This window comes from Zootoca vivipara, chromosome 2 (assembly GCF_965207765.1).
Source record: "Zootoca vivipara chromosome 2, rZooViv2.hap1.1, whole genome shotgun sequence".
NCBI classification, from domain to species: Eukaryota; Metazoa; Chordata; class Lepidosauria; order Squamata; family Lacertidae; genus Zootoca; species Zootoca vivipara.
In genome coordinates this window covers 29,827,443-29,840,212 of record NC_142584.1, presented here as the reverse complement: position 1 = coordinate 29,840,212, position 12,770 = coordinate 29,827,443, and the positions used below count along the sequence as shown (strand labels likewise).

General features: G+C 43.3%; 1 protein-coding gene across 10 annotated transcripts in view; it reads left to right on the top strand.

The window, feature by feature from the left end:
• Positions 1–12,770, top strand: part of CACNA1G (calcium voltage-gated channel subunit alpha1 G) — a 323,342-nt gene that overhangs the window by 143,409 nt on the left and 167,163 nt on the right. For all 10 annotated transcript variants that reach the window (XM_035104356.3, XM_035104361.3, XM_035104358.3 and 7 more), the window contains exon 2: positions 11,077–11,188. In XM_035104356.3, coding sequence (XP_034960247.3) covers positions 11,077–11,188 — 112 coding nt within the window. The remainder of the gene's footprint in view (positions 1–11,076; positions 11,189–12,770) is intronic.

Genomic DNA, 12,770 nt, shown 5'->3' with positions numbered 1-12,770 from the left:
AGTTCCTTTCGTCTGACATTGTTTGGATAGCATCCATCTGTGGGGGCCAGCAACGTCTACAACTCTGCTGTGATGAGCTGCAAAGCCTTTAATAAAATAAAATACTACAGCACAAACTGTGCAGAGATCCCAGATAAACAGCAGAATGAACGTGTCAGAGAAGAGCTGCGAGCGAGCATGTGAAATCTCCAGTGCAGCATCCAAAGAATTTAGAATTAACCTGTTCAGGGCTTCTGTGCACACTTGTGGTGTGTGTGTGTGTGTGTGTAGGGGGCACATTTAAAAACACATTTGATTCCAGTTTGCTATGCACACTTTCCTTCAAGGCAGCACTTACATTAAAATGATATCACATTCTTGTACAGTACACCTAGAAGTTCAGTACATGGAACTTTAGGAAATGTTTGGTAGTTTCTCTTCCCCCTTCGATACCCCAGCTATGGATTTGTTTCTTCCTCCCACCCCTTGCAGGGCAGGGGGAACTCCTCTATTCATAATTGTAAGGAAAAAGAATTGGTATAATCAAAATTCGGAATAGTTAGTTCACAACCAAAGCCTTTCTACAATGTAGGTTTTTTTAAGGGGAGGAAGCAGGGAAGGAAGCGAGGAGGAGAACAGGCAGCATATTAAGAGGAAAGAAAAAAGGGAGAATCGGACAGTCAGTACAGGTGATGAGAAAATGAGTCAACATGCAGAAAATGGGAAGGAAAGATTGTATAAACCAAGACATTTTATGGGTCTCATAGCATTGCCCTGACTGGTTTTGATAATTAAATTAGAATCAAGTTTCAAGATATGTTGCTGTTTTATTTTTAATGCAAGAAAGAAATTGATATTTTAAAAAATATGCAAGAAAGCCATCCATTCAGCCAACTAAATGTGATAGAGGTAGTGTCTCAGTTGTCTGGAGGGAGTATTTTGTACTGCTACTTGTGCTGGGGTATGGCGCAATCCTAGTGTAGGCTATTCCATCTCGGCCTCATCACATTCATGTACACACGCTTGCCATTGGGCGTGGAGCTGCCACCACACACCATTCTTGGGCAGCTGCCAGGGTTCTGGCAAGGCTCACCACAGAGAGTCAATGTCAGACTAGGACCTAGGAGACCAGGGTTCAAATCCCACTCAGCCATGAAGCTTATTGGGTGAACTTGGGCCAGCCACAGCTTCTCAGCCTAGCCTACCTCACAGGATTGTTGTGGGATTAAATGAGGATGCAGCAAACCATGTCCGCTACCTCGAGCTCTTTAGAGAAAGAGGTTAGATATAGATGCAATCAATCAATAGTAATAAATTAGAAAGATATCCTGAGAGCTCTTTTTAAAAAGAAAACATTACCTATTTGCAACAGTCACCTATTCCCTAGAAGTAGAGATCTTGTCCAGAGAATTTTGGAAAAAAGTGAACCACTAGAGGTTGTCAATATGGCCAGGAGAAGCCTTCCGGGGACCCCCACCAGACCACTGCTGTAGGGCAGAGCACCCATTAGAGGCCCTTTTTTGCCGAGGATCCTCTCAAGCCTTTCTTGGCATGCACATGTCACAATATTGGACAACTCATTTGCCCGTCCTAGTCCCTTTGTTGCCAGCATTTGTATGCCATAGCAATGGTTTATAACTGTAGAGGCTCGGCAACATAAGGAGCTGGCAGATATTGTGGAAATGACACCTGGAGAAATCAGAAAATGCCAGAGCAACTGCAGGGAAGGCATTGAAACATGAATGCTTTTTTCAGCAGCTCAAGAAATTATAAAATGTGATTACCACAGGATTGCCATCAAATTTAGGCTCAAAACAAGATGCATGCTGCAAAACTGCTGCATTGGCATAGTCACAGTATGACCTCTTGCAAAGAACTCTGCAACTCTCCTTATTGTGGTGCCTTGGATTGTATTCCTGTGGCAAGGTGTGCAATCATCAAGACTCTGCTTCTACCTCAGAGCATGAATTTGGCACAGGGTGTGGAACTGCATAGTAATGGAATAGAGGAGAGAGAGACAAAAGGAGCTTGATGAATGTGCTATGCCTTGTGCAAATGTTTCATGACAGTGAAAAACCTCATATTATACAGACATTGCCATAGTGGATCAGTCCAGTGGTCCATCTTGCCAAAGCCTTTGGGATCGTGCAATTGTGCAAACTTACAGAGAATTTAGCAGTTGTGGCAGAATGTCAAGTTCTAGGTCCCAGTGGCCTCTCAGCCTAAGGCTCTTCAGGCTCATATATTTCTGCAGCTGAGAGTTGTCCAGCAGCTTCTGCTTTCAGTACCTAGTTCTTCTCTCACCACTTTTCCTGGGCATCAGACTTCTCAAAAAACACCTGCTGCCACAGGACTTACCTCATCACTGCCACCAAGCCTTTGAATAACTTCAGCATTCTGTTCAACAACTGCCGACAAAAATACTCTTAAGCAAGGAAATGCATGATTGTATACGTACCGTTAAGGGACCCAGGTGGCGCTGTGGTTAAACCACTGAGCCTAGGGCTTGCTGATCAGAAAGTCGGCAGTTCGAATCCCTGTGACGGGGTGAGCTCCCGTTGCTTGGTCCCAGCTCCTGCCAACCTAGCAGTTCGAAAGCACGTCAAAATGCAAGTAGATAAATAGGAACCGCTACAGCGGGAAGGTAAACGGCGTATCCATGTGCTGCTCTGGTTTTCCAGAAGCGGCTTTGTCATGCTGGCCACATGACCTGGAAGCTATACGCCGGCTCCCTCGGCCAATAATGCGAGATGAGCGCGCAACCCCAGAGTCGGTCACGACTGGACCTAATGGTCAGGGGTCCCTTTACCTTTACCTTTTTATACGTACCGTAGTCGCATGCTAGGGATTTGTGTTCACAGATGCTCCACGTTGCAGGCCATGGTTTTGTATGCAAAATTCTGCAAGAGGAATTTCAGTAAGCTTTGCTACTTACTGTGTCACCTATAAAAAATCATGGTTTAGAGTGCTGTGATATATAGCAAACTAAGTTAGCATATATAGTAGGAACAAAATGTATATCAGACTCTATAATCCTTGCAACCGTCAGGGTTCATGTTAGTGTGTGTGGATAGATAGATTCATTTTCCCAAGGCCTACTGGCCAAAGACAAGCGAGCAGGAGGTAAAGGATGTGCATTTTACACAACTGGATTGCATGTAGCCACAAGTGTGATCAGTAGGTACAAGATCTGTGACCCCCTTTAGATATTTCTTTGTGCAAGTCTGGTGACAAAGAGGCTCCGTGGTAATAGGAATATTTTTGGCCCACAAATCCTTAGCGAGCATATTTTCATCTGACCTTTTCCATCGTTGCTTCAACGTTGTCTATTGATAAGCTTCTTTTGTAAGGTGGTCCACCGTTGTCCACAGAGAAGCTCGTTATGTTCTATATGTAGTTGTTGTCACCTTAAGAAATAGCCTTCATTATGCCAGAGATCCACAGTGCGAAGAACATTTAGGGAATTTTTCTGTGGTTTAGAATCCCTAATAAGATTTCAAAAGAAAGCTGCAGAAAACTAATGGAGGAAGGCCAGCAGCTGGGCTGTGCCAAGAGCCACAGAGTTTTGCTGTGCTTGTTGTGCCTTCAGTCTGCATGGAGGCCAAAAAAGGGAAGGAGCTTGAGATAGAAACAAGCAGGATCCAGAGAGCTGGAATGGCTCTAGAAAGGACCACAGATCAGTAGGGCATCTGCTTTGTATGCTGAAGGTCACGAGTTCAGTTCCTGGCATCTGGTGGTAGGGCTGGGAAAGACTTCCTGTCTGGAATCCCGGAGACTAGCTGCCAATCAGCATAGACAATGCTGAGATGAACCATTGGTCTGATTTGGCATAAGGAAGCATCCTACGTTTAAGAACACTAATGCCAAAGGGAGGATGAGAAAGCAGTATATCATCATTTTATTTATATGCTGCCTTTCCATAGTTAAACCCATGCTCAAGGCGGCTCACAGCATAAAAAGATTTACATAATTACAAACATGACAAAAGTAGTCATAAAAAGTTTGTAGCATTATGTGAATTTATTACAGTCATACCTCGGTTTAAGTACGCTTCGGTTTGAGTTTAAACTTTCAGTTTAAGTACTCCGCGGACACGTCTGGAACGGATTAATCCACTTTCCATTACTTTCAATGGGAAAGTTCGCTTCAGGTTAAGTACGCTTCAGGTTGAGTACTCCGCGGACACGTCTGGAACGGATTAATCCACTTTCCATTACTTTCAATGGGAAAGTTCGCTTCAGGTTAAGTACGCTTCAGGTTAAGTACAGACTTCCGGAACCAATTGTGTACTTAAACCGAGGTACCACTGTATTTGTTTAAAATGTTATTTGTATGTTGTTGTTTGTTATAAAATGAATAAATATTATTACAAAAAAGATTTACATAATTACAAACATGACAAAAGTAGTCATAAATAAATAAAACTCACCAAAAAGTACGCAACCAAAGTCAACAATTTCCTCATCAATCATAGAAACAACAACCAAAACCCCGTAAACAATACCCCAGCCCAAAATTCTGTCCAGCAGCTTCAGCTTTTGTAGCTGGAGTTGACCAATTGAAGTTAAGTTCCAGTACTACACCATGAAATATACCTCAAGCTGCTGACAGACAGTTTCTACATGTATGGAAACTTACGGTATTATCGTTTGATTCCACCAAGGAATTGGATAGTAAAAAGTTAAGATATCAAGCTATGTATTTAATGTTGTGTTTGCCAGAGCTGTTGCAAAGGAAACATGGTTTCCTTGCCTCTTCTTCTTAGCATTGATGTCCTGCATATATTGACTGCAGAGGCAAAGCACAATTGACCCTTGAGCTCTTACCGCCTTTCATTCAGTGCACTCTAAAGTAATTAGCTGGCTCAGAACAGCTCTGAGACACGAATAAATCCCAGCCCAATTTCATGCATGTTTTATTTGGAAATACGTGGTGCTGAGATAAAGGGCCCTTACTCTCAAGTAAGGGTTGCAGCCTTCTAGATTCAAACATATATCCTACAGGGCTATATGTTTTATATAAGATCATGAAGATTATTATTTGTATACAGGAACACTAATAGCCCTTGTGGTCAAGCAGTGCCTCAGGAATTGGCGAGACAAGCCAAAGAGAAGTCTGCCACACTGCAGCAGGGGGGTGGGAAAGTGAATTCCTCAAATATGCCTGATGTGGACATTTTTCAATATGCTGCACTATTTCTCCTGTGACCAGAACCAGGTGTAAACAGAGCCTTCGGCAGCGTTTTCTTGGACTAAAGGGTTGGAGAGCTTGATGCTCGAATAGAATCTATATTGACTTCAGTGACTGTCTTAACCTCAGGAGTCCTGAAGTCATTGGAAATGCCCACTAGAGGGACACAGATAAATTCCTTTCCGTCTAGACCTGAAACCTTCCTTGTGCGATCTGCTGCTGCAGTTCGATTTATCCTGTTAGATGAACTGTCAGCTTCTTGAAATCTGGCCCAGCCCAACTTGGTCCCTGGCAACAGTTCTCAAATTTAGAAGTCGGAAGGGCTTTTGGAAAGAGGAAAATGGAGTTGGGGGGGGGGGACGACAGCAAAGTGATTTGTTTCTATACCACATCTCCACAGACTCAGCGATAACATGGCTAAGGCTCTACGGTTTGGATGGAATCACACATTAAAATCATTTCCAGACAGCGTGCCTGGGACTAACTATGGCATGGCAAACATAATACAGGATTCTAGTTTTATGATACGGTTTAGTTTTGTTATGTGCTTATGTTACTATAACACTATCGTAAATAATACTTTAAAAAAAATTATTTAGCAAATCTTTAGCAAAAGCCATCAAAGCGGCACACAAGAATAAAGCGCATGGACACAGATTCTGAAGAAGAAAAAATAGGCAAACTCTAAAAATCAATGAAACCCTCTTTATAACTTCTAAGAACAATAAAGCAATTTCTTCAGGTATACAACGTCATAAAACATGTCAGATGTGCAACATGCCATTGATGCAATAATAGTGCGTTGCTGGTCGATTCACATTGTACTATGCAAACATCATTCCCCTTCATTAGTTCTTCTGCAATGCTTTCCCAATATTATTGCATTACTGCCACCTTGAGGGGCACATTTGCGCCATACAGTGGTACCTCGTTTTAAGAACAGACCAGTTTAAGAACTATTTGGTTTACAAACTCCACAAAACCAGAAATAGTGTCCCGGTTTGAGAACTTTACCTCAGTCTAAGAACGGAATCTGAACGGTGGAAGGGCTCATTAGAGAAAGCGGGAGGCCTCATTCGAGAAAGTGTACCTTGGTTTAAGAACAGTTTTGGTTTCAGAACGGACTTCCGGAACGGATTAAGTTCGTAAGCCAAGGTACCACTGTAGTGCAACAAAAGTGGGACAGCTATTGCTGCCCCTGCCCTCCCCCCCCTAAAATGGTGCAAAAGTGGCAGGATTGGAGCAGGAAGCCACAGGACATGCACTGACTGGAAACAAAGCACATCTGCCACCCCAAATTTTGTAAGTGCTAACAGTGTAACACATAAAATTGCCCCAATACCATCATGAGCACACATCAATCATGAAAGCACAATAAAAAGGACATCCGGAGATGACTTATTCATGGAGAATAAATAGTCCGCTTTATCTAGTTTTATAGAATTCTGCTATTTTAATCTTAACTCTTAGTCGGAAATGGTTTTTAGAGCGGACAACTTTTTAATACCTACATTCGGGGCATAACATAATTAGGAAAGCATTTTAATGCCACTTAACCTGATGCAGAGAAGTGGAGAGCTGTTTGACAGTTGAATGGACTCTCTTGGGAGGTGGTGAGCTCCCCTTCTTTGGAGATTGGATGGTCTTTAAGGAGTTTGCTTTTAGGCAGAGGTTGGATGGTCATCTGCCAAAGGGTGCTTTAGATGCTATGACTACTTCAGTGGTGTTGCATCATTCGTTGGCACCCGGGGCACAGACAGTGAACAGAACCCGCCATGCCGGTCCAGCCCTCATCACCAGAGCCAAGCGGGGCTGCACTGTACCGTCTGCGTAGAGGGGAGCAAACCCTCCCGATGCTGGCTGGTTGGCCATTCAGTGTGGGGGCTGGAGTCGCAGTGGCCAGGCCAGGTTGGGCTCGGGGGCCAGAGACTATTGGCAGCAGGCAGTGCAGAATCCCTGCATGGGGGGGGGCTGGTTTGTGCCCCTCAAAATTGTTTACCTGGGCTACACCCCCCCAATGCCCCTGGACTATTTCAAAGCACTACTGTGGGGCAGGGGAAGTATGATACACACACACACACACACACACACACACACACACACACTGTTTTTCTCTGTGTGCACATTGTATCCACCATACCCTCGGTGAGTGGTCTTATACCTGATGAAGACATAGATGTAATTTGCACCACCATAACAATCTGTATGCAATTTGCACACTTTCCCCTGCACAGAAGTGTTTCCTGTGTCCTCAGTTTGTTACGTTCGAAGGGTCCCTGAGGGTCTTTCCACAAGTGAGGCTTAGATCAGTTCTTGCATTTCCTGTGTCTGCAAATCATTTGCTACTAGAGTATACATTCAGCTTTAAAATGGTTCCTTTCCACTTTGTCCCTCTTATTAATAGCATTCATAAATCATTCATTCCCGTCTAGTGTCGCTTAGGAAATTGCCCTAAACTTTGCATGGACTCGGTTCCTAGCACGTTTCCTTCCAGCTTTTATCTACGGTACTGAGGGTATGATTAGGGAGGAATAAAATGGACAGTTTCTCTTAAAATAGCAGAGACAAAATCCGGTTGCTCAGAAGTCCAGGAACAAGAGCTATTGCATAGCCAGCTTTCTCTCCTTCCCTGTAGCCCTGGGATCCATGCTGCTGCTTGTACACACCTGTTGTTGTTCATAATGTTTTTATCCTACTCTTCCTCCAAGAACTGAAGGTGGTATTCATTCATTTTTTCCCATTTTAGACAGACAAGAACCATGTGATGTACGTAAGACTAAGAGGCAATGACAAGCTCCCAGTCCCCTGGTGAATTTCATGCCAAGCTGAGCTTAATCCAGTTCCAAGTCAGGGATGGGCAGACTTCTTGGTTCTACTTGATTTTTAAATTATACACAGGAGCATATTGCCCAGTGTGGCATAGCTGCAGTTGTAGCCTCCTAGCAGCATCACTGCCCTTACCAGGAGGGGCAAGGCAACAGTGAGATTAGGACTGTGCAATTCACCTGTGAAGCCAGTCCAGTACTCTTGCAGCTCTGCTCTCACCATCATGCCCCTTCCGCTCCCGGCAAGTGTTAATGCTGCTGTTGCTGTGGCATCTCCCATCTAGGCAACCTGCTTCAGCTAGAACCCCAAGATCTACCAACCTGGTGCAAAAGACACATCATTAAAGAACTGGCCAGTGGAGGCTGGTCCATTTGAGCAAATGCCCCACCAACTTGCACAACTTGGTTTTTAATTTTCATTCTGCAGATTTTGCCTTTAGCAGCAAAAATCTAGCCTTCCTCCCCCTCCACTGGCAGCTTTAGTCTGTTGCTAAATTATTATAGGAATTCCTTTGAATGAGCTGTTTTGGGGTGTCCCCCCAAAAAATGCATGAATTTTATTAAACATATTCATGTTTATCATAGGAGCCAAAACCTGGTCCTGAAACTCTCTTTCATCCTAATAGAGGACTTGCTATTTTAAAATTTGTCATCTCTTTGGTTGAGAACATATTGTTTCACAAAGATAAGCACAGCCATTTGCTAAGGCTGTGCTGTGTACAAATGAAGACAGCACATTGAGTTTACATTGAGTTCATTTCTGGCCAAACACAGATGAGAGGGAGGGAAAACTGGTAAAAAAAAAAGCAGGCCAACATCGTGAGACAGGACTGTAGCAATACATTGTATGTGGGGCTGCCCTTGAATACATGGCTCAAAGTTAACATGATCCTTTTTTTTGCATTTACTTGGGAGTAAGCACCTTCTTAATAGAATCTAAGAAGCTTTATACTGAGTAAACTTGGTCAGGCTGCACAGCTGTAGCAATGGAAGATCTATCCATGTTGTTAACTGGGGTGCGGGGATAATATCATTAAGGAGATTGAACCATTTTCATTAGGCTTGCTGCTACTCCAAGTGACTGAGTGGCTGGGTAAAGGAAGAACAAGTATTTAAGTTTCTGGAATGCTCTCCCTAGGGAAGTTTGCCTGGTGCTTTCATTATATACCTTTAGACACCAGACAAAATTATTATTCTTCAACCAGGCCTTTGGCTAGCTAACATCCTATATCCTTTTAAATGTGTTTGTAGAAGGGGGAGGGGGTTATTGGTTTGTTTTATTTTCATCACAGAAATGTTTGAGGGTATGGTAGGATGTCCCTATTTTCATTGGATAAATGTTGGAGCATATGGTTATGCGACCCCCAAGGAGATAAGTAACTATACAAACGTTAGAAGACATTCTGAAGGCAGCCCTGTATAGGGAAGTTTTTTAAAATGTTTAATGTATTACTATTATTTATGTGTTGGAAACTGCCCAGAGTGGCTGGGGCAACCCAGCCAGATGGGTGGGGTATTAAAAATAGTAATAGTAATAAATAATAATAATAATAATAATAGAATAGGGTGTCTCTATTTTCACTGGAGAAATATTGGAGGCTATGTTATCTTGCATTTTTATTCTGTGAGCATAAATCCATGAGATCTATGGATGATGGGCAATATACAAATTTAATAAATAATAATAATTGAGGGGTCACACAAAAAGTATATGGAAGAAGAGAGGAGAGAAAATAAGTTTCCTTCATGCATCAAAAAGAAAGACAAGTGTGTGCATGAAACACAGCTGAGCCAGGGTCTTGGGGAGGAAAGGAGGAAAGTAAGTTACCAGGCGTGGGTGGGTGAGAGAAGAGAAGATCCTACTGGACTTTCTCAACTGAACTCTGAAGCATCCCCTTCATTGCCTGAGCAGAGAAAGGACAGCTGCCATTCACCCGTCCTGGGGAAGAATGAAGAGGCCCTCATCCTGGCTGCAGCCAGTCAGGCAGCTGCATTATTACCCCACTGCATACACCTTGCCTTTTGAATTTCTTGGTTCTGCCGGCACAGCAGCAGCTGTTTGCATTTGATTGTGGTCCTGGAGGGGGGAGATTGCTAGTGGGCTCCTCAGACCCTCTGGGTTATGGGCCAGTGCCCCACTTAGGGCCCACCTAGGGGGTGGACCTGACCTTGGCAATTCCACCACCACATAAGTGTGGGGAATGGCGGCCTAGGACAGGTGCTCTCTCTCTCTGCAGCAGTCACTGAACTGTGAAACTCCCTCCCCACAAAAGGTTGTAGAGCTTTCGCCACATGCTAAGGATGTGCCTCTTCACCTCTGACAGCTAAGGTATTTTGTTCTGTAGGACCCACCTATTTTGCCAAATTTATACTGTTCTGTTCCATTTGGAACTGTTTTGCTCGTTTTTATAACACTGATGGTTTTGTTTGTTTTCATAGGGCCTTCTAATAAATTGCAGGTAAGAAATCTAATAAATAAACAAGTATTTCATTCTGTGAACTGCCCTGAGATCTTATGATGAGGTATAGAAATCTAATATATAATAGTAAAAATAATTAAGCAAGTAATAACCAGGTCCCATTTTCTAACAAAACAGGGCCTCTCTGGAACAGTTAGCACTTTTGTGTTGCTAGGCAATATTGTTTGGGTAGCCATTTGTAGATACTTTGATTCTATAATGTCTTTGTCTAAAATCCTAAGATAAAGTCATTGGAAGCTGTACTTTGCAGCACCTGTGTATAATAACAATGATGTCGCCACTTGTGCAGAAACCACTGAGATGATGACTATTGTATGATTTCATTGTCTCTTCCCTTTTATTGTAGTAAACATAGCACTACTGTAACTCAGTTTGACTTCTGGGAGTAGCAGATGCTGTCAAACAGTGTGCAGAATCATAGCCAGTAGATGAATAGTCAGCTTCTAAGGTGAAAGATTGGGAAAACAAGTCCACTCCTCCCCATCCCTGTGAATTCTACTCATTTCCCTAATGCCTAATAATGTGATGTTTCTGGTGCTAATGGATGATTCTTAGCTTGCACTCTGAAACTGCTTGTTTTCCTTGACTGATTTCCTGTGCACCTGGTTTGAAAGAGTCAGCATGCTGGTAATTCTCCTGAACTGTGTCACTCTGGGCATGTTCCACCCTTGTGAAGATATGGGCTGTGACTCCCCACGCTGCAAGATTCTTCAGGTAAAGACTTCTTTTCATTTTTCATTAAAAAAACCAGGTTATTTCTTCTTTGAAATAGCACGTGGGAGGAACTATAGTTCCAGTGACAGAGCACATGCACAGAGGGTCCTAGGGCCAGCTCTTGGCACCTGCAGCTAGACGTATCCCGTTAGAAAGTGCATCCTTTGGGGCTTGATGAAAATCAGTAAAAATTAACCATAAGATCAGGAAAGCTTACTTAAAATGCCTGCTGAAATGAAAAGACTAAGGTTAGATCCCCACCAGCCATTTGAAACATGTGGCTTCATCTACAGCGGGCATCCCCAAACTTCGGCCCTCCAGATGTTTTGGACTACAGTTCCCATCTTCCCCAACCACTGGTCCTGTTAGCTAGGGATCATGGGAGTTGTAGGCCAAAGCATCTGGAGGGCCGCAGTTTAGGGATGCCTGATCTACAGCATGGGTAGGCAAACTAAGGCCTGGGGGCGAGATCCGGCCCAATCACCTTCTAAATCCGGCCTGCGGATGGTCCAGGATTCAGCGTGTTTTTACACGAGTAGAATGTGTCCTTTTATTTAAAATGCATCTCTGGGTTATTTGTAGGGCATAGGAATTCGTTCATTTCTCCCCCCCCAAAAAAAATACAGTCCAGCACCTTACAAGGTCTGAGGGACAGTGGACTGGCTCCCTGCTGAAAAAGTTCGCTGACCAAACTGTGTGTCAGGACATGTTAGTGTGTTGGCTGCAGTGTGTAGGTGTGTCTTTTGAACGCTCCCCACGCTCTTCCCGGGGCTGGAAAGGGGTTAGTTTAACCTCTGGTTTGCTAGTAGAACTGAATTACTGTGTCACGAAATGATGCAAAACTGAATTACTGTGTCACGAAATGATGCAAAACTGAATTACTGTGTCACGAAATGATGGTGTGTCACCAGCATGAGAAGTTTGGAAAGCTCTGATCTAGAGAATCCTGGGAGCTGTAGTTAGCAATTGTAGCTGTGTGACGGGTAGACTACAGTCCTTATGATTCTTTGGGGGAAGCAATGGCTATTCAAGTGGTATAAATGTGCTTCAAATGTGACAGCGTGAAAATGTAAGCTTTTCTGATTTTCTTTAATGGTTAATTTTAACCGGTTTTATCTTTTGTATTTGTTTTGTAACCTCATTAGATGCCTTTTAGAAATTAAGCAATATAATACATTAAGTTAAAAGAAATAGGAAAGTCATCTGCCTGAGATAGCCGCCACCAATATGCAAAGGCAATCCTGGTCTAGTTGGACCCACAGTCTTAGCTAGTTTAATGTAGCTTCCTGTGTTCCATGATTTCAGGAAAGTGCTCGTTGGGGCAGATCCATACCATAAATTTAAAACATATGACTTCCCCCCAAGAATCCTGGGAACTGTAGTACGTTAAAGCTGGTCAGAATTGTAGCCTTGCGAAGGAGAAACTACAGTTCCCAGGGTTCTTTGGGGGTTGCCATGTGCTTTAAATGTGCATTTAATGTCTTCAAGGTAATCCACCCAACTCCATTCCCTTTGCCATAAAGCAGAATGCCTTACCACCCTTTGAGGGTTCTCTGTGTGCAAAGCTTTCTGTTTCACATGA